The sequence below is a fragment of the Pholcus phalangioides genome, unplaced genomic scaffold (assembly GCF_987345545.1).
Source record: "Pholcus phalangioides strain wild (caught in Gottingen) unplaced genomic scaffold, Ppha-v1.0 ptg000011l_1, whole genome shotgun sequence".
NCBI lineage: Eukaryota > Metazoa > Arthropoda > Arachnida > Araneae > Pholcidae > Pholcus > Pholcus phalangioides.
The window spans coordinates 41,567,070-41,589,573 of NW_028301604.1; the positions used below are offsets into that span (position 1 = coordinate 41,567,070).

Below are 22,504 nucleotides of genomic sequence, written 5' to 3' on the forward strand. Positions count from 1 at the left end.
ATGAATTGCTATCAAATAAATTTTCTAACTTTAATTTCGCCGTATAAGCCGCACTTCGCGATTTCTGTCGGGATTTCCGTTTGTCGCTGCAAGTGGTTTGTGGCGCATACCATGATCAATGGAGATCAATAATTTGGAAATTCATTTACTTTTCCAACTTGGCGAAAAGCAAAGGATTCAGGGTTGCCTTTTTCTGGCATTTATCGATTTTTCTATCCTCCACAAACACTGCTGTTCCTTATTATTTTCTTTGAGAATTTTTCGAAATTCTTTCTCGCTCAAGTTTCAAATAGACTTAAAATGTCAAATGATATTGCACAAAGTTAGACCGTTTCATGAAGATCTTAATTTAAAATTTTCAAGGTTTTCGAAAGCAATGTAATAGTAGAGAAATATTTTTATTCATATGTATAAAATTACATGTCTTGACAGCTTAATTCACTGATTCATCGCCGAGCCGCAACCACTGAAGGTCAGGCCCGTATCTAGAAATTCCATGCGGGGGGGGGGGGGGGACAAGGTGGTCAAATAATATATTTGGCCATGTTTTACCTTATTTCAATCATTTTCTCTCATTTCGAAGGGACCGGATCCCCAATTCCCCCCTTCTCACTACGAAGCTATAAACATAAAATTCTGTCAATAGTTTTATTTTATACTGTTGAGACTCCCAAAAAAATTTCTTAAAATTCTATCTCTAAGTTGGTCTTAAGGCTTTGAAGAGAGTATGCAAATTGTGTGGTAGTGTAGTTGCATACAGGGTGTCCTTTAAGAGTTAGTACGGCCATTGTCTTCTCAACCATCCGTGGTAGAGATGATTTCAGTTTGAAAAAATGCTCAAAAGGCGTTCAAAAATTACCCTGTACCAGTTTTGAGGGTGAAAACACAGTGTGTAACAAAATAAAAAAATATAAATTTTTAAAACTTCTAATTATAAAGTGACTGCACCGTATCTCCTGAGACCAACAAAAAAAATCTAAGTTGACAAGTACAATGTTCGCCGAGATATTTGAATTCAAAATTCGAAGGAAAGGTGGAAAGGACAGCATAAATTTGGGGAAGGAGCGTTGTCGATTAGTTTTTGCTGTCTTTTCATAACTTTTCTCCAGTTTTCGAATTCAAATATCTTAGCGAATATTGCACTGAGAAACATGCAATTTTTCTGTTGGCATCAGGAGAGACAATGCAACAACTTTCAAATTGGAAGTTAAAGGACGGGAAATCAAAGAAAAATTTAGATTTTTTTGTTTTGAGCCACACACACTGTATTTTCCGAGGATGATATCACTTTCCGCTATCTATACGAAGGTTTCAACGGTTGGCTGATGCGAGATGAAGTTAGGAAGGAAAAATTCACCTGTGCTCTTGCTAGGAATCAAACCCACGTTCTCGAGCTTTCTGGGTGAGCCCACTAGACTACAAAGGCAAAGAATATCAATTTTTCCTTGGAACTTGTATGCGATGAACGGTCGGACCTAACTCAGGCCTCTGGAATCACGAAGTGCGGCTTATACGGCGAAATTAAAATTTGAAAATTTATTTGATCACAATTTATCATTCTCATCGGCGCCCCCACGCCCCTCACCGCAAGAAATTCAAATCCCGACAGAAATCGCGAAGTGCGGCTTATACGGCGAAATTAAAATTTTAAAAATTTATTTCATCGCAATTTATCATTCTCATCGTCACCCCAACGCCCCTTGCCGCAAGAAATTCAAATCCCGACAGAAATCACGAAGTGCGGCTTATACGGCGAAATTAAAATTTGAAAAATTTATTTCATCGCAATTTATCATTCTCATCGTCACCCCAACGCCCCTTGCCACAAGAAATTCAAATCCCGACAGAAATCGCGAAGTGCGGCTTATACGGCGAAATTAAAATTTTAAAAATTTATTTCATCGCAATTCATCATTCTCATCGTCACCCCAACGCCCCTTGCCGCAAGAAATTCAAATCCCGACAGAAATCGCGAAGTGCGGCTTATACGGCGAAATTGAAATTTTAAAATTTATTTGATAGCAATTTATTATTCTCATCGGCGCCCGCACGCCCCTCACCGCGAGAAATTCAAATCCCGACAGAAATCACGAAGTGCGGCTTATACGGCGAAATTGAATTTTTAAATTGGACAGTGTCGGGATTTCGACCGTGTCGGGATTTTGACTTGTCGGGATTTCGACCCTGTCGGGATTTTGACCTGTCGGGATTTCGACCCTGTCGGGATTTTGACCTGTCGGGATTTCGACCCTGTCGGGATTTTGACCTGTCGGGATTTCGTCTGTCGGGATTGTGACTTGTCGGGATTTCGTCTGTCGGGATTGTGAACGGAACCCAATCTCACCATCTACTTTTTGGACAAATTTTGAATTATTTAAAAGATTTTCCCGACGTCATTCAATGGTCGACTCATATATAAAGGAGTGAAAATAAAAAACTCAAGCATTTCCAACCTGATATCGAAAGTTGTTAGCGTACAAAAAAAGAAGAGCCTTCCAGCCGAAAAAGAATTCCTAGACGGTTTACAAAAGATACGCCTACCCCAACACTTGATAAGAAACAAGAAGTTCAAGAAGAAATGTCTGACTCCGTGAGACAACGTCTGTTTAGAATACTGTTGACCGCTGTTTCCATTCTCTCGTTGATAACGATAATGACACTTGTCTCCGAACATACTGTACTGATAACAAAGAACTGCACTCTTTCCGAACCGCTCGGTCATAACGTATACTTAACTCAATGTAACAAAGCATATGATGTTAGAATGCTTGTGGATAACAAAACGCAGATAATTTTGAATTCGAAACAATTACATCACTTGATAAACAATATTTGGAAATAAAAACATTTTTTTTCTTCGATTTTAACTGTTTTATTGGAAGTCGTCGTCACTATCTAGCAAGTTCCATAATCTACCTAAATATTTAATCTTAGGCATAGACGTTTCGGGGCTTGAGGACCCCTCTAACAATTCGGAGCTTGAAGAATTCTCATGGTTGGGGAATGGTTCTGTTGATGCGTTGTCATCATGTTGAGGAGGAGACCATCGTGCATCATCATCATCATCTCTCTGGCGAGGAGGAGGCCAAAAGTCAATTGATGCCTCTGATGATAATGAGTGTTGCGACCACAGTACATCATCATCTCTATAGGGTGGGGGGGGGGGAAGGCCAAAGATCAACGAGCTCCAGAATAATCATCCTAGGGAACACAACAGCTACCGGCTTTACCACCGCAACGGTTTGCTCTCCCTTGAAAAAAAAAATGTTTTTTAATACAAATTCCCCTTTCTAAGAAAATGAATTTGTTAATCGTTGAATTTAACAATTGTTCAAGGGAGCCGGAGCGCCACCTCCGTTTCCGAGCTGCACGTGACCGACACTCTACAACCACGGCAAGTGATGTGGGTGAGCAATCGACCGGGCGTAGCCTTTCGCAACTCATAGCCACTTTTTTTCTAAGGTGGAAAAGGGTCGCTCTTAAAACCACCATCATAATCATCATCATCAACGACTTCTTTTCCGCTGATATAGAGCAACCCGCCATAGTAAAATCCAACCTCCACACTGGGAAAAAGAGTGGAACACGCGCGCGCGCACACACACACACACACACAGGAGCGTGTATGCAGGCATGCATGCACACGGGTGCCCGCTGACTGAGTCGTTGCGGCATCTGCCGTCCTAACACGAGAGTCCCTCCGACCGACGCTGCCGTTGCAACCGGCTTTTTTTTTGGACGTCTCGCCATCCAGATGTTAACCGACTCGGTCGCGGTAACATTATTTTCACCACTCCTAACACAAGAGCCCAAACCCATATGGCCGACGCTGTCGTCGCAACCGGGGTATCTGGACATCTTGCCACCCTGGTGTTAATTGACTCGGTCGTAGTGACAATATTTCAGCCACCCGTAACACGAGAATCCAAACCCATTTGGCGTCGTTACCGGGTTGAACATCTCGCCATCTGGATGTGACGACCGGTCGTGGTGGCATCATTTCAGCCACCCCTAACACAAGAGTCCCTTCCGGCCGACGCTATCGTCACACCGGGGTTTTTTTTTTTGGACATCTTGACATCCGGGTGTCTTTTACACTTGCGTCACTGCCAAGCTAAAATAGCATCCTCGTGAGTAAAAATAAAACTACTTAATTGCAAATGGTGAAAGAGAATTTAATTAGCCTAAAGACCCCCCCCCCATAGCAATACATTGATATTTATATAGAACTAGTTAACAGCTAAATAAATAACCTGAACATACACCCCGCAGCCCCCCCCACTTTAACGTAGTTTAAATAAAGCTACTTAATATTACAGACCTCGAATGACACTTTTTAGTGAGGATGGAACCGTAATTAATAACATTTTCGGCAGACGCCACCTAGGTGTCGCACACAAGACTCCCATCCTTGGGACAGTCTCGTCACCTAGTTGTCGATACTGATAACTACATCACCATCTGGCTATCATCAAATGTGGTATCGAATTAATTTTAAATAAAAAACTACTTAAAAGCAAAAGTCGAATGAGGATTTAAATAATCTAAAGGTTCCAATGTTGCTCCACAAACCTCCCCTAACATGAGAGATGATTAATTATAAATGCAGTGAAATTTAAATAAAACTACTTAACAGTTAATTTTGAAAGGTAACTAAAAGGTGTAACCATCCCCTCCCCCCCCCCCCCACCAAACCATAATAATGTAGGCGAAGAATTAAAAGAGAACATACACACATGAAGTTAAAATAACTGAATGAGATCGATATCTTTAAGCCCTGATACAACCGAGGTGATGTAGAACCCCCTCCTGGTCGACGCTACCAGTGGGCAGTCTTGTCCCCCGGTTGTGTACACTCCTGGTCGACGTCACTGCGGCTCACAAGATAAAGCTACTTGATATCGAAAGAAAAATTTAAATAACCTGAAGGTATAACCCCCCCCCCCCAACATTAGAGATAAAATAACTAAAAAAGAAGTTTAATTATATCTACTTGAGAATAATTTTGGAAAGAAAAATTAAATAACCAAAAGCCCCCCCCCCCTAAAATTTGATCTAGATAGTTAGGGGGAAAATTGAAGTTTAAATAAAACTACTTAATAGCTAAAAGAAATCAGTGCCATTCCGAGCCCTGACGTCGCCAAGTAGAACAACCATCCAATGTGTTAAATTAAAAGTAATAAAGAACTTGACTCATTTTTAACCTCTCGCCCGATTTGTGTTCAACTACACAATTTTCATACATTTCCAACTTAATTAACGTACCTCTGAAGTTTGAAGGAGGAAAAAAAAACTGACATTAACTTAATTTATATAGCTTAATTAATTTATTTTTTCATCAGTGTAAAAGAGAGAAATTTTTTTTTTTGTATATCTATGTATATTAATAAAAATTTTAGATGAGTGAAGTTCAAATAATCTAATCTTAACATTATTATAAAAATGAGATAAACATTTTTTAATTTTAATTATATTAAAATAAAAAAATAACATGACTTAAAAGTAACGGGAGGCCCTATCCCACCCATCTACCTAAAACCCAAACTAACTATTCAACCAATGTCCATATGCTAATGTGGAGCACCCATCCCCTTAAATATAACGCTTGTCATCCAATGGGCATAAAGTAATCTTCCTGATGACTGATGTGTAGAGCTGATGTTTGAAATGAGTTATCTTCGTCATGTTATGCCGATACCTCACTTGGTTGAAAAGGGAAGATCTGTACAGGTGATGACGTAACTCTTTGTTGTTGACTGCTTTGCACACTCCTTTTGCAGTACGTTTCTCCTGTTTCCCTGTAACGTAAGAGTACATCTTAGATCTTAGGCCTATGAATTCGAGGATAGAATCTCCGGGTGATTCATCTTTCATCTTTCCAAGCAATGCCTTGTTTTGAACATTGTAGAGTCTGTGATCGGACGGATGATTCGAGGTGTCGAATTCATCCATACTTGATAAAATAACGCTGTGTAGGTCATCAGTTTCTATGGCATACGTCAAGGAATCTGTATCCGTGAACAAAAGTTGAGCCTTGTTCCCAAACTTCGTCTTTACCCAGCCGTAATGGAAGCTGTACATCCGTATCTTGCTAATATCCAGAACTGAAAATCCGACATAAATGGGTCGCATTAACTTCAACTTCAGTCTTTTTATCTTGACCGCAGTTAGATCGTGATTTAATAACCCGAAAGCTTCAAAGGCGGGGGAAGCAACTAATTTTTTCGCTTTTCTTTCAGTGCAGACAATCTTGACATTTACGTGTTTTCTTTGGTTTTCCATCGTTTTCCCGAATACAGCGTTGTTCATCAATTTGAAGAATGATTTTTCAAAATCGTTCGATGCTGCTTGGCGACACCTGGTGTTGAAATTGATGTACGGTTTAAGCCATGGTCTCTGTTCAAATTCGATCACTCTCTTCACATACTTCAGTTTTAGTCCGTGACCTAGATAAAATTGTAGATTCCTATAATGCACTATATAATTTTCCTTGTCGAATAGGTTCGGTGTGAGCTCTGTGCATTTCACTGGTTTTTTCGGGGGGTTAATTTTTTCCCAGATGTTCTTCATGTGATCTGAATACATATCTTCCATAATTTCAATGTTTTCTGGAGCGAGAGGATATTCCGAGTGATCGTCATGTAGTTCAATTGGGTATTCCAAACCCACTTCCAAAACGTAGCCTTTCGGTGAATCCTCGGGTATGCAGGAGAAATCGGTGTTTGCTATTTCTTCTTCGCTCATCCATCGGAAACCTGAATGAGGGAGATATTGAGACATGGCGAGTCCATATAAATTATTAGCATCCCAGTACACAATTTCTTTCGTTGGTTCATTAGGATTGTACTGCTCGCTGTATCGACTGTTTGCTTCAGCATGGCGGTGTGTAATCATCGAGACCACCACCTCTAATACCACTCTCGAACATGAGATGCATGTCGATGTCGGTGAGAAGTTCTAACTGTACGTTGGTCATCCTTAAACAGCTTTCCCAAGCAAGACCTGGACCCGTGTATAGATGGCAGCAGTCAATCTTGTAGTAGGTCATGCATAAGTTCCTGAAATTTTCGAAGACATCTGCTAGAAGGACAGTATCGCTTTTGACGTAGAGGTCGTGATAGTCTCCAAAGTTTCTTATGCGAAATTTTTCCCATACGAGCTGTGCGTGGGCGTAATCTTCTTCGCTAATTCCATCGCCAGACAGGTTACTGAAAAAAGCTTCGCGGGGTGGAAGCTGCGTTTCTGAAAACCTGGAAAAAGAATCCATATACTCGTAGGGATAAACACCTTTCCTCATCAGCATATCTGCTTTTTGGAAGATGTCCATCAGGTGAAACTCCGATCGGGAAAGATTAGATTCCAATTTACCTAATGGCGCTGGAAGGAATTGGAGCGAATCCAGGAAACGAAGGTCCCCGATTGAAAAAGATATGTATTTTTCCATGTTGTTGGGTATCACCGAGATGTCTTCACTTTTAAAAATACCCGCTGCCTGCATAACAATATGACTGTTGTATCCGCGAAAATTATGCATAATGACTGGCACGTGGCTGTAATAACGTAATTGCAAGTTGCACGAGTTATGTAATGCTGCGACGTACTCACCGGATATATGATCATGGTGTCAAACCTTATCTTCGCGGAGTTGCTTATCGCACACTATACAAATGGTTGCCTCTTCTAATTTCTTCTCGTCATCTATTGTCATGCGGAGAGGTTTCACAGTTTTGAGAATCCGCTGGATTTCTTCATTCTCCTTCATTAACATCCGTAAGAACACCGGTATACAGTCCTCCCCTCTGTACACCACTGGAAGTTTGTGTAGCTTACTTTCTGGACCAACTATTACATAACAGAAGCCGCTGGGAGTATGCTTCTCTGTGTTAGTGGTTGATGAGTGCGTTGGGTCTTGTACACATCGAGAGATTTTTTCCAACACACACTCAAAATCTGCATACACCGTGAAAGGTACTCTCAGTTGATGGTGGTAATTGATGAATCTTGACCATTTCTTGTCACCCTGTGGCATGAACGTGCGTTGTGGACCGTGTAGTTTGCAATACTTCTTATGTTCAACCATCAACCCTTCAGCCGAAAATCTGTGAAAGCAATACGGGCAGTAGAACCGCTTTCCGTTGTGGTTTGTGAGAGTTGAAAGCAGTCTACTCATACTCTTTATCAGGGCATAATGGACCGTTGTTTCATTTCTCATAAATAGTAAATTAACATGTTGAGGACAACCACTTTTCTCACTCATACTCAGTGGAAGCAATTTTTTTTCAAATGTATACACATTCATTGAGATGTTGTTTTGATTTTCGAAGCGTTTTATCTGAGGAATTTTCACTGGATAATCAATTCCATCCATGTTCAACTGCGATTAGAAAACCTTATATTTACTCACTCTCTGTGGGTTTTCAGTTTGCGGATGCAATGCGGCCAGAATGCTCCATAGGAAACATTTGTTACCATCATTTTGAATGTTAATAACAGTTCTCCTTTTCACAATCGATGGAGGAAGAGGAATAAATGCTGCTGCTAGGGGTATATATGATGCAACATGAATGTCTAATTTGAAAACTTTTTCGAAGACCCATCCGCTGCCCATATTGATGTATTCATCAAATGAAGATAAGATCTTGTTGAATGCGGCGTCTATCTTATCATCAAGCCCATCTTCTGAAAGTACAACCTAAACCCTTGATCTAAAAAATGGCTCAGCATATTCTACCTCCCCCGACTCGGATTGTCTCGAAAATAGAACATTAACCACTATGTAAAACTTTACACCCTTCCTTTCTTCTAATTCTCGGATCAAAATATCCCGCAGCTGACCCCTGGTGTGGTTTAAAAATGCTATCAAATCAAACTCGTTAATGGGTAATGGTTCTATTGTAATAACACTAAAAGTATTTAACGCATCCAGGGGTCTGTCCAGCCGGAATTTGGGTCCGGAAAACGGACCCTTCACAAAATTCCGGGGCTAAAAAACGGACCCTTCACAAAATTCCGGGGCTAAAAAACGGACCCTTCACAAAATTTGGAGGATAATAAACGGATCCATCACAAAATTCCGGAAAACGAACCCTTCATGAAAATTACGTCGTAAAAAACGAACTTTTGGGACTGCTGTGCGACAAAATTCTTATCAGTTATGACCCTAGTCGTAATAGAAAGCCATTGATCTTTTTTTTTAAGCATGCATTGTTGGCCCAACACCACCACCCCCTCCCCCATAGATGAGTAATCTTATCTATAGAAGTTGTTGGTTGGATACCGGAAAACATGACCTTGAACAGGCGATCGGAGAAAGAGCGTGACCTTGAGAGGGCTTTCCTTGTTTCTAGTCTTCTTGTTAGGACATCCCGCTGGTTGACCACGGATTGACCGCGTCCGATATTTTATCGCACAACCTATGCCATTATACAAACGCTTTAGCCCAACCCCGCACTTCTCCTCAAATGGTCTTTGAATCACAACCTCTTGTTAGTCGTAAAATCGGCGTAGTTGATGCTTATTGTAGAATTGGATTTTTTGTGCACGTTTTTTTTCCTGTATTGCGCTTTCATTTTTGAAAATTTAATATGAAGCGTGGTCGACCACCAACAGGTGGAAATTCAAGGAATAGTGATTACTACATTAAAAAAATACGTCCGTATGACGTTCGGGGATGCAGCTCCATAACATCGTTTTTTAAACGAGGATCTGAAAACGTCACCAAAAAAGACGTCAGATACAGATAATTCCAATTGTGCTAACCCGGAAAAAATTACTGAAACATTGCTTCCTTCATCGGTTTCGAACCACGCTGTCGAAACCTTGGAAACGGCGCGATACATTACCGATTTATCGGAGGCGCCTAAAGACATTACCGATTTATCAGAAGCGCTGAAAGACATTTCGGATTCTTCGAAAGACATTGCCGATTCGTCGGAAGCGGCGGAAGAGATGACCGATTTATCGGAAGTGGCGGAAGACAATTCCGTTTCTTCGAAAGACATTACCGATTCGTCGAAAGCGGTGGAAGACATTGCTGATTTATCGGAAGCGCTGAAAGATGCTACGAATTCGTCGGTAGAGCCGGATTTTAAGAAAATTTCATCTACAGAAGCTAGAAAAATGGGTCCAAAGTACCGAATTTGTTGAACATCGCACGTTATGAGAAGCTTCACAGTTGGCTATGTTACAGCATTTCTGCATCTGGCTTTCTTTGCAAAATATGTTCTACATTTTTTGATAAGGGACCCTGGATTGACCAAGGGGTGCAATTTGGTGATCACCCAACACGATGTGTCAACAAGCATATATATAGCCAGAAACACAAACAAGCTGTGAGTGCATCTAAAACTAGGAAAATGATAATAAAAATGAAATAAAATAGGAAAATGAGGTTGCTGTTTAATTAGTATTACTTTCACTGCTATTTTGAACGTTTTCACAAAAATAAGGTACATTTTCACAAAAATAAGGTACATTTTCACAAAAACAGGACCCTGTGCAAAAAGTCTGGACAGACCCCTGGCATCTTACTGCGGGGGCTCCGCTGCTATAGGAGGTTGTTCTAAAGCTGGAGGACCGCGGTTGCATGTTCGTTCATGCAATTTCCTATTATCGTCTCGTGCGAAACGTCTTCTGCATTTTCTACACGTGAATTTCTTTTCACCTGTGTGCTGCTTAACATGCCTGTTCAGGTTACATCTGTTTTTGAAAATTTTTCCGCAAACCACACAAATGTGAGATACATCAACGGATCTGCTACCCTCACCCCGCTGGATGCGTTGACAAGAATGCTCATGTCTCTTCATTATCTCTCCTGGAGAAGTGCTTACCACACTTCTCACACGAAAAATTTTTTTCACCTGTGTGGAGTTTAAATGACGGATCAGGTTACTCGATTTAGAAAACGTCTTCTCGCAGAACTCGCGTGTTATTTGGGGTTGCTCTACGGTTGGAAAAACCAGCCCCTTCACATTCCTGAAAATGAGTTATCGAAAATCAACTACCACTGTGGAGAATTAAATTATCTGTGGCTTACAAAATATTGGGAATTACGGGTATTAAAATAACTGCATGAAATGAAATACACTCACGGTTCTTGCAGTTGAGCAACTTGCCCCTACATTAACTCCACATTCCTGTAAAGAAGTACTGAAAATTAACTAAGACGCGGGAGAATTAAATTATCGATACCTTACTAGCTACAAATTATCGGAAACTGTAGTTATTAAAATAACTGGATGAAATGAAATACACTCACGGTTCTTGCAGTTGAGCAACTTGCCCCTACATTAACTCCACATTCAATCAAACTCTGAATTGAATCAAACTCTGATTCCGATACGCTAAAATTCACGAAAGTTGGTGCATCACCAGAATTTAACTCTATAAAAACCAATCCGGCCGTAGACAGCTCTACATGCAAACAGCCAAACCGCCCGTAGCCAGCCGAGATGGGGGGGGGGGGTATGGGTATATAAGACATTTTTGCGAATGGGCAGGGAGGGATGATTGACAGCTGTCGTCAGAGGCGGGAACGAGAAAGACAAGCGTATACGCCCCATCAGTTGGATTTCGGAAGCTCCACTTCGATAAAGCTGACTGTTGTTTGCAACAATACAACAAAATGAGAGGTTACACTATCATGTTGTTACCCACGACGTTGGCGAGATAATTTTGGGAAAAGAATTTTAAAATTATCAAGATGTGTTAGATTTTATTGCTTATAATAAATTGTATTGTTTAGATATTTAGAATTTATGGTATCTTGTACTTTTGCGATTGTTGCGTTTTCCTGGAACTTGACTTACAATTAGAGCCAGCTTATGTGCAAAAAAAAGGACACGCAGTATCAAATAATTTTGTTTTATTAGTTGCATACCAACACAATTTATTGAGCCTGTCATAACAGGTGCCTGCATAACAGGTTTGTCATAACAAAATCCTGGCAATTTATTTATTGGAACATTGCTAGATTTCCGAAAGTTCGGTGTCATTTGTGTAATGTTATCCGTACTGAACTTCTGAAAGCCTCCATCTTCTGGAATTTTCAGAAAATGTTTTATTCTTTTTTATTACAATTATGTCAATACTCTCATGAAAAAAACTTTCCTTTACCCAAAATTCGGAGAAGTATTTTACTCCTAATAAGATTTTTAGAAGTGAAAATGAATTTTAATGTACTATTGTAACAATTATTGTTATGGGGATGATGCCCCTCTTATCAAATGAAAAACATGAAAAGATTCTCTACATAAGCTGAAATGAATTTTTACTAGGAAATTGGGAACGGTCCTGCTTGAAAACGTTCACAATCTTGAGACTCCTTTCCTAACGGCCATATGCTTCGCAAGTTCTGTTACTTTCTCTAATGGTTATATATTTGGATCATGCGTTAGGGAGGGGCAGCTGCCCCGTACGGAAAATTTAAGGGGGTGGCAATTTTAGTGACCAAAATGTATAAAAGCACTTTGTTGTGATTCTGGGAATTGGAAAATCAAGCCGCAAAAATTAGCGCCCACTCCTGTCCGGGGCACCAGTTCCGCCTGCTTCCCCCCCCCACTAGTTGTGGCCCCGGTCATCAATACGCATATTTTCAGTTCACACAAAGAAAATCTTCTATGTTTGGATAAACATGACTAATCGCCGATCGATATTATTTACTAGGACTGTAAAGAAAAATTTGTAAAAAGCAAAAAAATTACGGTATGTTTTTTTTTGTGTAAAAAAACATAAGGGCATGTTGCAAAGTGACATTAACATGCATATGAACTGAGCCCGTGATAGTAGTATATTTCATTTTGTTCAAAATTTTGCAAGTGCTGTTTTATTTCTTTAGCGTGTTACTAAGGTTTTTGATTGTTAGTTAAGAGGTTAGTACACTAACCTCTAGCAATGCGATTTGACTTCCTTCTGGGACGGCTGCCTGTAGGATTTGGCACCAGACTGCACAGGCTCAATTATGCCCATTTTCATGCCCAGTCAGTGCAATGATAAAAAAAAAAACCTACCTAAATAAAGAATGGGGGGGGGGGGGCTAGCAGGCTATAGCAAAGGGCGGCAGGTTTGAGGAATGAGTGGCCGAGAAAATTAGTAGAAGTGAGAAGAGTGGCAAAATCATAAATCAGTTGAGTGACCTAGAGCAGGGCTTGTCAAATCAAAAAATAATTTAAACGTCAACCAAATTTCATAGGAGCCAAGCATTTTTTATTTTAAATAATTTATTTATTTTAAAAATAATGCCTTTTTTTCAGCTTATCTAGGACTCAGCAACCCTTCTCCATGTTGGTAGAGACACTGACATAATTACCAAAAACTTTGTTATCCTAACACTTCAATTTAGCAATAAAACATATAACATTTTAGGCACCAGTGCCAAATTTCTATATTCGTCACATTGATCTGGCGCCTGGGAGTTGTGAAATCCTGACTTAGAGCATGTACAAGTACGTGGATGACCAAAAGAGAGAGCGAGTGACCCCAGATCGGTGAGCGATCAAAAGCGTGACCTAGAACTGGTGCAAGCATGTTAATGACCAAGCAAAGAACTACAGAGCGAGGGACCTGGTCAATGAGCGATCAAAATCGTGACCTTGATCGGGTGCAAGCATGTGGATGACCAAAAAGTAACCTAAAGAGCGACTAACCAGGTCAGTGAGCGATCAAAATCGTGGCATAGAGCGTATGCTATCATGTGAGTGACTAAAAGGGGGTAACGTAGAGATTGTGTGAGCACGTGAATGACCAAAACAGTATGCCACCATGCGAGTGGCCCAAAGTGTGATTTACTGATTTACAGACACAGGCGTTTTCACAGGAGCGGGAGTCCAAGACGGATTTCCCAGGGTGGTGAATTCTAGGAATAAGTGGTCAAGAATATTAGAATAGAATGGGAGAAGGGAGGGGCAAAACAGTAAATACGCCTCTGATTTTTGCCCGATTGAGCATGAGACTTCATTTTCTACGGATCTAGCGTTTTGATAAACATCTGCGTTTACTACCAACTGGGTTTAGGATTATTGATAAGAAGACAGTCAACGTGAGCAAAAAAGGCACGGCTGTAATTTGTTCAGGGGATTTATGTCCTTTCATTGCCAAGTTTGAAAAACTCATTTTCGCAAAAGTGACACTTCCACATAGTGATTTTACCTTCTTTTTCTTACGAAGCAGATAATACTTTATAAGTGGGCTGTTTCTATGGGAATGTTCCAAATAAAGTACACTGGCACCGGATTAGTACGTGAGTACATGCAACAAAATCGATTGTAAAGTTTTCGTATGGCTCCCAAATAGAGTTTTCTATCGCTTCTAGGTAGTGCATTCAGAAAGCCCCTTTCTGTGGGGAAGAAAGGGGGCCAGCCCCCTTTCTTCCCCACAGATACGATCTTATCCAAAGGTCAACGTTGGTTTTACTAATAGATATTTTTCTTCAAAACTCACATTCCATTTCTATCCAAACGTGAATAGGTTGACCTTTTTCCTTACTCTTGAGAATTTTAAATATTTACCATTTCTATGTTTACGTTGTCAATTATCGATTTGAAGCATCACTTTCGATTTGGAAAATGCCTAAAGGAAGTCTTGTGTATGAAGAAATTCGTCGTATTTTGTTTGATGAGGATTCAGGTGATTCCGATTCTCCAATTGAAAGTTCCGACATCGCGTATATAGTCACGAACAAGAGACCACAAGTACATGTATATCATAGCTATAAGGAGATAGGATAGTTGATAATATATCATCATAAGCAGAGGCGTAAGCAGGGAGGTGCATAGAGGGTCCGTATCCCCTCCTCCAAGTCAACCAAAAATTAGAAAAAAATTATTTCAGTAAAAAAAATGCTATATATCGAAACTAAATACCTTTTATATGCTATGTTAACCAATAAGAAGGGGATTCCCCCTCTCTGATTACTTTTTATCATAAGCATAAGCATGGACAGAGATCATTGGTGTAAGCGGGGGGGGGGGATATTGAGGTTCTAATCCCTCCCCTCAAACCGAGATTATAGTGTTATTTTGCTGGAAAAAACGCAACCCCCCCCCCCCCCAGAAGGAAAACATTTTGAACCCCTACCCCCTCGAGAAAATTCTGCAGACGCCTATGACGGAGATACACTGAGAATGCAAGAGGGCCACAGTTGGGAGGAGGGAGGTTGAATTACGATTGAAGGGTTATCCGTATATTTGTGTGAGTATCATGTCGCTTTTGTATGCATGGGTAAACATAATGCCTTTCCATATCACCCCCCCCCCCCCATCACAAGAAGAGTTGGAGGAAGTTCAATATGGCTGGAACTAGAGGCACAGTAGCAGGGTGAAATTTTTCAAGGAGATATACTGCGCATAAGCACTTTTTGCAACTTTGAAAGCGGAAAAATTAAGTTTATCCCGTCACCTCCAATACGTTGCGATAATGTTCCTAGTTGTAAGTTTCAACGTATCACCAGCAACAAGTGTGCGAAAATATTTCGTTACATCTTCACTTTTTGTTTTTTAATGGAGAGGGAGAACCAGAGCCGCAGCTAGGGGAGAGCAAGCGGGTCTCGTGCCCCGGGCGCTGGACCAGAGGGGACGCAAATTTTATTCTCAAACCTTACCTTCAACATTACAAAGGGGTGCCAAAATGCGCACTTGCCCCAGGTGACCAAGCATCTAGTTGCGGTCCTGGGGAGAACGTCAGTTATTCGTAATTTCTCTGACAAAACCAAAAATAAATTAGATTCCTCTTTTGTCGGTAGAATTTTGCCAATATTTTTACTCCTCTGTCTTTGTCAAAAGTCAGCATAGCACAGACACTCCACTCAAAAAAATGACACCAGGCTGGACCTAATTTCATGTTTTTACAAGCTTCGTACTGTCGCCCTTCTCGTAATCAAAAATCAACGAATACACCCCCCCTCCCCCTCCTGATGCTAACGTAAAATTGGAATGGGGGCCTGAATTTTTTTGGTAAAGCTTATTTGTTTTCATATCGAGATACACGAAAGTTTATACCTGGGAGCACTTGCCTTTTCTAATTTTTGAAGTTGTCTTTTGAATTAAAAATTCATATTAATAGTTCACTTCTACAAAATAAAAAAATCGAGAAAAGGAAAAAAAAAATTGGCAAAGTTGGCGAGAATATCTTGAAGAGAAAGGGCGATATACCGCCGCTCCCGAATAAATAACTAACCGGACCTTCAGCTGGACCCGTATACGCGTACAGGGATAAAATTAACTCGTATGCATATATACATGTCTTTCATAAAGAAAAAAGAGTTGGGTGCCTACTCCTTTACATAAAAGAAAAATGCTATATAAAGAAGGGTGATTTCAGTTTACAATTTGTCTCCACAGGGTATCTTTAAACGAAAAAACGAACAGCAATGCTGTGGCCGGCATGAATAGGAACTGAATGGAAGGAAGGACGGGGTATATTAGGTGAGAGGTAAAAGTTTGGACGAGTCCATTTCAAAAAGCAAAAATAGGTTATTTTCACGAAACTCCCAGTATCCTTCAAGAATCGGTAAAGGGTTAAATACGTCAAACTCCACTTCAGGGATACCGAAATCAATAAATGCGGACATCTTGCAAATTCGTGCAAAAAAAAAAAATAAAAAATAAATAAACACGAGAGAAGATCACTAAAAAGAAAGCACGACGAGAGAAAATCACTAAAAAGAAAGCACGACGAGAGAAAATCGCTAGAACAAAAGGCAAAGCTCGACTATGAAAGTGAGGTGGCTATCATGATGTACCACGAGTATTTAAACCCTCTTATCTGATAATGGCGCGTGATTAGGGATGGGATTTTAAGGAATAAGGGGTGAGGTTCTGAGGAGCGAGGGGTTGAAGGAGTCATCTGAAAAGGAACGTGGATAACAATATATCACATCATTGCGAGTAAAAGTCATGCAAAACTAAAAGAGGAGAAATAAACACATGATAGAGAATGCAAACATTTAATCTTAGAATGTGAACCATGACATCAACGGGTCTTTTTGCACATACATTTCCTTGACCACTGATAAAAAACTTATCGACGTTCATTTCATCTAAAAATTTCGGATCCGCGTCAAAGTCCTTAGCAATGTCTCTGATATTTATCTTCGCAAAAGCACGATAAAAATATTTGACAAGCCGTGTCTCGTGAGAAAACTGTATGCAGTCATGGGATAGTTGACTCCCAGCTTCAATATCGCAACCATCGCATTGGATTATTTCACCGATGCATTCTCCCAGCTTATCACACAGCAGCTTCGCGAATTCGGTTTCAGGATCAGGTAGTTGCACGAAATTTTCTTTCACCCCAACGCATTCACGCATGAAGTCGGTACACATCACACGACGTAGGTAAGAAGAGCACTTGGAATCGGTTAGCACGTTGAGATAGTCACTGTGGATGGATATGAAGTTTTTACACGTCGTGTAGGAACCATTGTCATTCTTCGAGATGGGTTGGAATGACACTTGGTGACCGTTAGACCAAACTAATAAATCTTGGCACACCGTGAAGAAAAATTGCTTTCGCGGTTGCGTAGGAATTAATTCTGTCAGTGACTCGAAGATAAAAGGGTTCATCGAGACTCCTTTCCTGGTGGGTATCAGATAACCCTCTTCGCTACATTCGTATTGCCGCAGGTGCACTCTCAGTGTCTTTTTGAAAATTTTGACCGAGAGGTAGACGCCGTCGTGCACATGGAAAATGTTCTCTTGCTGAGGATCTATTCGTAGGCGTTTCACGGTGTCGATGATTTCGACATCGCGGGCACGTTTGGTGCTGATGTTGAAAAACGTGAGGCTGATTCGGACGTCTTTAACTTCTGGATCGCTGGGAATGCCGTGGAACCAAAATTGGTTGGTGGGTGGACGCACCACCAGAAGAGAGTTGTTCCGCAATACATAGTTCACGGGTTCGAATCCGGAGCAGGTGAAGATGATCTTGCGCTGCGCACCGAGGGAGACAGTAGCAACAGTTGAGTCCTCCTGATCTCGGTGGCTGCCAATGCGATGTTTACCATCGGAGTACCTATTCACGAGGACGAAGTTGAACTTGCACTTCGTCGCTGATTGAACAATGTCCCGCACTTTTTGGAGAACTGGAAGCCATTCTTTCGCCGTTAACGTGAGTCCACTGAAACTGTAAGAAACATCTCGGTCTCCATACGCTGCATGTTGACGTGGAATTTGATAAACCTTTCCTTGCACCCTAACTCGAGACTCTTCGGGAGGCAGATAATCGACTTCTCTTTCCAGCTTTTCGAAGACATCATCGGGTGAAGCCAGAATGTTTTCTTGATAATTCACGTCCATGGATTCAGCTAATTGAAGGGATTTTTTTTCTTAGATTTCAATCTCTACACTCTACAAAGTCACTAGCATACATTTTATGTATTATGACTTAATTTGTTTTCCTGCTAATAAACGCAGTTCAACCATTCCCTGAATGCAGCAACTTTGGCTAAAGTGCAATGCCCTCTCTGCTTTCGGTGATATGGGCACGAAGCGTTGCTCTTCGAAATAGATTTAGGGCAATCCAGTAGCGTGAAGGAGTGCAGACCGAATTGACGCTTCAACACATTGGCCTTGTCTTCACCCTTCACGTAAATGGTGTTGAAGTTTTCATTAATTCGGTTAATGTCAACCGCTACCATCTCATATGGGTTAAACCCCTTAGACCAACTTATGTTATGGATGTTCCTATACACCCATGAAACTTGGGCCGATTCCCAATCTGATAAATCACACACGTTGAATGGTGGTTCATAAACGGTGTGATAAGTTTCACTTGTTTCCAAATTGAAAAAACTTAATTCCTTCACGATGAATTCATGGGAATTTAATCTAAAACCTTCGATATCTAACACGCAAGACATGGTGCCCACAAGAGTATAAAAAAAGAAAGAAAGAGACTTTACTTACAAGTAATGCTAGCTGTGGAGTGCAGAGACCGAGAGAACTTTTAAACAGGAGAAACGGCGAGTGAAATGAAGTGAATAGCGACACGTTAAATAGCTTAAATATATAAGGAGTTACGCCAAGTTGGCGTTTACCGCTTGTATGGAATTGTTCCTCGAAAATCAAAGTTCTTTGGTGGGGCGTGTAATGTAATCGTTTGGTAGCATTTCAAACATGGTAACCTGGTGGGATAGAAACTGAGGAGCTAGACTGAGGATTAAGGGTTGGAAGCTGAAGAGCTAGGGATGGAAACTGAGGAGCTAGGGATGGAAACTGAGGAGCTAGGGATGGAAACTTAGGAGCTAGGGGTCAAAGGTCACCGATAAGAGGGTTTAGGGATGGAAGCTGAGGAGCTAGGGGTCAAAGGTCACCGATAAGAGGGTTTAGGAATGGAAAATGAGGAGCTGAAGAGCTAGGGATGGAAACTGAGGAGCTGAAGAGCTAGGGATGGAAATTGAGGAGCTGAAGAGCTAGGGATGGAAACTGAGGAGCTGAAGAGCTAGGGATGGAAACTGAGGAGCTGAAGAGCTAGGGATGGAAACTTAGGAGCTAGGGATGGAAACTTAGGAGCTAGGGATGGAAACTTAGGAGCTAGGGGTCAAAGGTCACCGATAAGAGGGTTTAGGGATGGAAGCTGAGGAGCTAGGGGCCAAAGGTCACCGATAAGAGGGTTTAGGAATGGAAAATGAGGAGCTGAAGAGCTAGGGATGGAAACTGAGGAGCTGAAGAGCTAGGGATGGAAACTGAGGAGCTGAAGAGCTAGGGATGGAAGAGAGAGAGCTTTTCGGACTCACTGGACGATAATTCGACACAGTTTCACTACTACCCTTTTCAAATATCGGAACAGCGTTAGCAAGCTTGCAATCCACTTTGACAATATTCTCAGCAACACTACTTCTGTAAATCAGTGCAACTGGTCCCAACAGTTCATTAGCATATTCCTTAAGAACCCTAGAATAAATACCATCTGGTCCTGGTGTATTATTGCTTACACACACATTTTTTGAAGAATGTATAGGACCTCATCATCTTCCCTATTAAAAACTGACGCGATAAGTCATTGAAAGCACCATGCCTACATTACTCTCTACCTTAGATTCTTCTATTGAGAGAGAGCCAACTGTCTTCTTACATGCATTGTTGGCATACTTGATGATTTTGTTTTGGTCAGCATGAATATTATCTTCTGGGGGGGGGGGGAAGATATATATATATATATATAGAGATAGAGATATATATATATATATATATAGAGAAAGAGAGAGAGAGATAGATAGATAGATAGATTGATTCAGCTTTCTTTTTACTTTGCCTAATCACTAGCTTCAAAGCCCTTCTGTTTTCAATAAATGTTGGCAGATCATTTGTTTCACTTTTATACTCTCAGAATGACTTTCTCTTTTCAAGATAAAGATTACGCACGTTATCCGTGAACTGTGAGAAGGTTGCGATGAAAAAACTTGCTTTTTACAATGACATTATGCAAATCAGATGAGAGTTTCGATCTGAATTCTTTCCACTGACTCACCACACCCACTGATAATAACCGGTCTTTGAAAACTAACCCCAACCTTTCCCTTAAATTTCGAAGTTGGTTCTTCGAAAAAAGAAACTATTCTTTTATTTTTCGGTTTATCCACGAAGAAGCTACAAAAAATGTTAATAACCGATGATGACTAGAAGAAATGCTGTCTTCAACCGAAAGATGTTCAACAAGATCCTCGGAACTAGTAAGAATTAAGTACAAACTGGATGTAGACCCTAGAAGCTTCTGATACTTGCTGATACAAGGAGTTATCGAGCACCAACTTAAGAAAGTTTCTCTCATATTGTGTGTGATCCCTAGCCGATAGGTTCCCCCAATCGATACCCAGATAATTAAAATCCCCTAATATTGCTACCCTGTTATGTTTACATATGTATGTAATTTTTTCACAAAGCTTGGAGATGTAGTTTGGATCCCGATTCGGTGGGTTATAGCAAACCCCGAAAAAGCTTATGACGCTTTTTGTTTTCAAGCCCAACCCATGTAGTTCTAGCATCCCTACTCGGTATGTTACTCTCTCGAGCCTGCAAAAATGATATCACATAAATCAAAAGACCACACCACCTTATCTCAGATATACTTTTCATGTTAGCCAACTGTTTTATGGTACTGATTATAAATTTCATATTTATAGTTTGATAATATAATACGAAACAATTTGTTCTGATATTATATTTTTTTTCTAAAAAAAATAATTATGTTTATTTGAGAAATAAAAAAACAAATCATTCATGTCTGTTTTATTTTTATTTAAATTTTTAATTCAGTGCCTTTTCGAGATTCCGTATTGACAAGGTTGCTGATGAATGCATTAGGAGGGAATAGCAAAACCATCATGGTATGTTTTTTTTTTTCGTTTGATTTACAATCATTTCTGTTGAAGATTCTTATACATGATTAATATTTTGCAGTTGAAGTGCACAATTTACTTTTTCGTAGCATATTTAACACCTGTGGATAACATAAATATAAATTATATATTAATATCATATAAATGTTCTATAGTATGAAGTTGGAGAATTTAGGTTTTTATTCATTCAACTAGTGGAATATATTACGAAATTTATAAAAATACAAAATACAGTCAACTGTGGATAACTCGAACTTCTTTCAAAATCCCATACTCTTCTGTGGAGATGCAATGGAAAACGATCTCATTATTCGAAAAAATAAATTTCCGTTAGAAAAAGATGGCACCATAAAACGGGGTGAATAGGTACGAAATTTGTAGAAGAACAATTTCCCTATTATATTCACAAAAGCATTATGTTAACCAACTGAAAAATAAATGGTTAACGGAAAACACTTTTGTAAATATAATAGGGGAATATGTTCGTGCTTTTACAAAGTTTCGTTCCTATTCACCTCGTTTTACAGTACATAAATTGTAATTTTTGACATACCAGCAGTGATCTTCCATAACGTTTGAACGATGTCTGTCGGGGTTGAATCTAAATAACTGAGTATGCTTCTAATTGAAAATGGATGTAAAGGAGTTTTCTTCCATTTGAACCATTTCACTTGATAGTGCAACACTTTTTATCACATTGTGTTGATGTTATGGAATGCAATTTCCGTATTCAGCACATCTCCCTCATGCGGTGAGGTGGACTACTTATCAGTGTCAATATTTGGCCTTTGTATCGTACGCTCGTTTGTTATCTTTATATCTTTGACCAAGTTGTATGTTATAGTCTAGCTTTACTTTATTATAAGTAGTAAATGTTTCTATTACGTAATATGTGTCTATGGGTTCTTTCCCCGGCGTTGAGAGTTTATGAGACATCAGGGCCTAATCACACGAGGATACCAAAGTCTGGAAACTGATAAGAGACTCCGTATCCAGAAGACGAACACGAGAATATTAGTGTATTGGCGACCAAACATCCAACGCGACGTAGTCACCTGACGACTGGCACGCTAGGCGAACGCCAACATTTGTTGCGCAACCGTATACCATTCCTTCATATTTTCGCGAGCTAGGTTGTTCAATGGGGTGACCACGCGTTGAATTTAACCAACT

The 22,504-nt window shown here is 40.2% G+C and overlaps 1 protein-coding gene and 1 long non-coding RNA gene across 3 annotated transcripts in view; one reads left to right on the forward strand and one right to left on the reverse strand.

Annotated features, from left to right (window-relative positions):
* Window positions 1-22,062, reverse strand: part of LOC149080433 (uncharacterized) — an 89,541-nt gene extending 67,479 nt beyond the window's left edge. Inside the window, exon 1 of the long non-coding RNA XR_016193578.1 lies at window positions 21,885-22,062. This is a non-coding gene — a long non-coding RNA (uncharacterized LOC149080433). The remainder of the gene's footprint in view (window positions 1-21,884) is intronic.
* Window positions 1-22,504, forward strand: part of LOC149080429 (kinesin-like protein KIF28) — a 1,038,199-nt gene that overhangs the window by 214,959 nt on the left and 800,736 nt on the right. For both annotated transcript variants that reach the window (XM_089239551.1, XM_089239552.1), the window contains exon 8: window positions 21,249-21,319. In XM_089239551.1, the coding sequence (XP_089095677.1) occupies window positions 21,249-21,319 (71 nt within the window). The remainder of the gene's footprint in view (window positions 1-21,248; window positions 21,320-22,504) is intronic.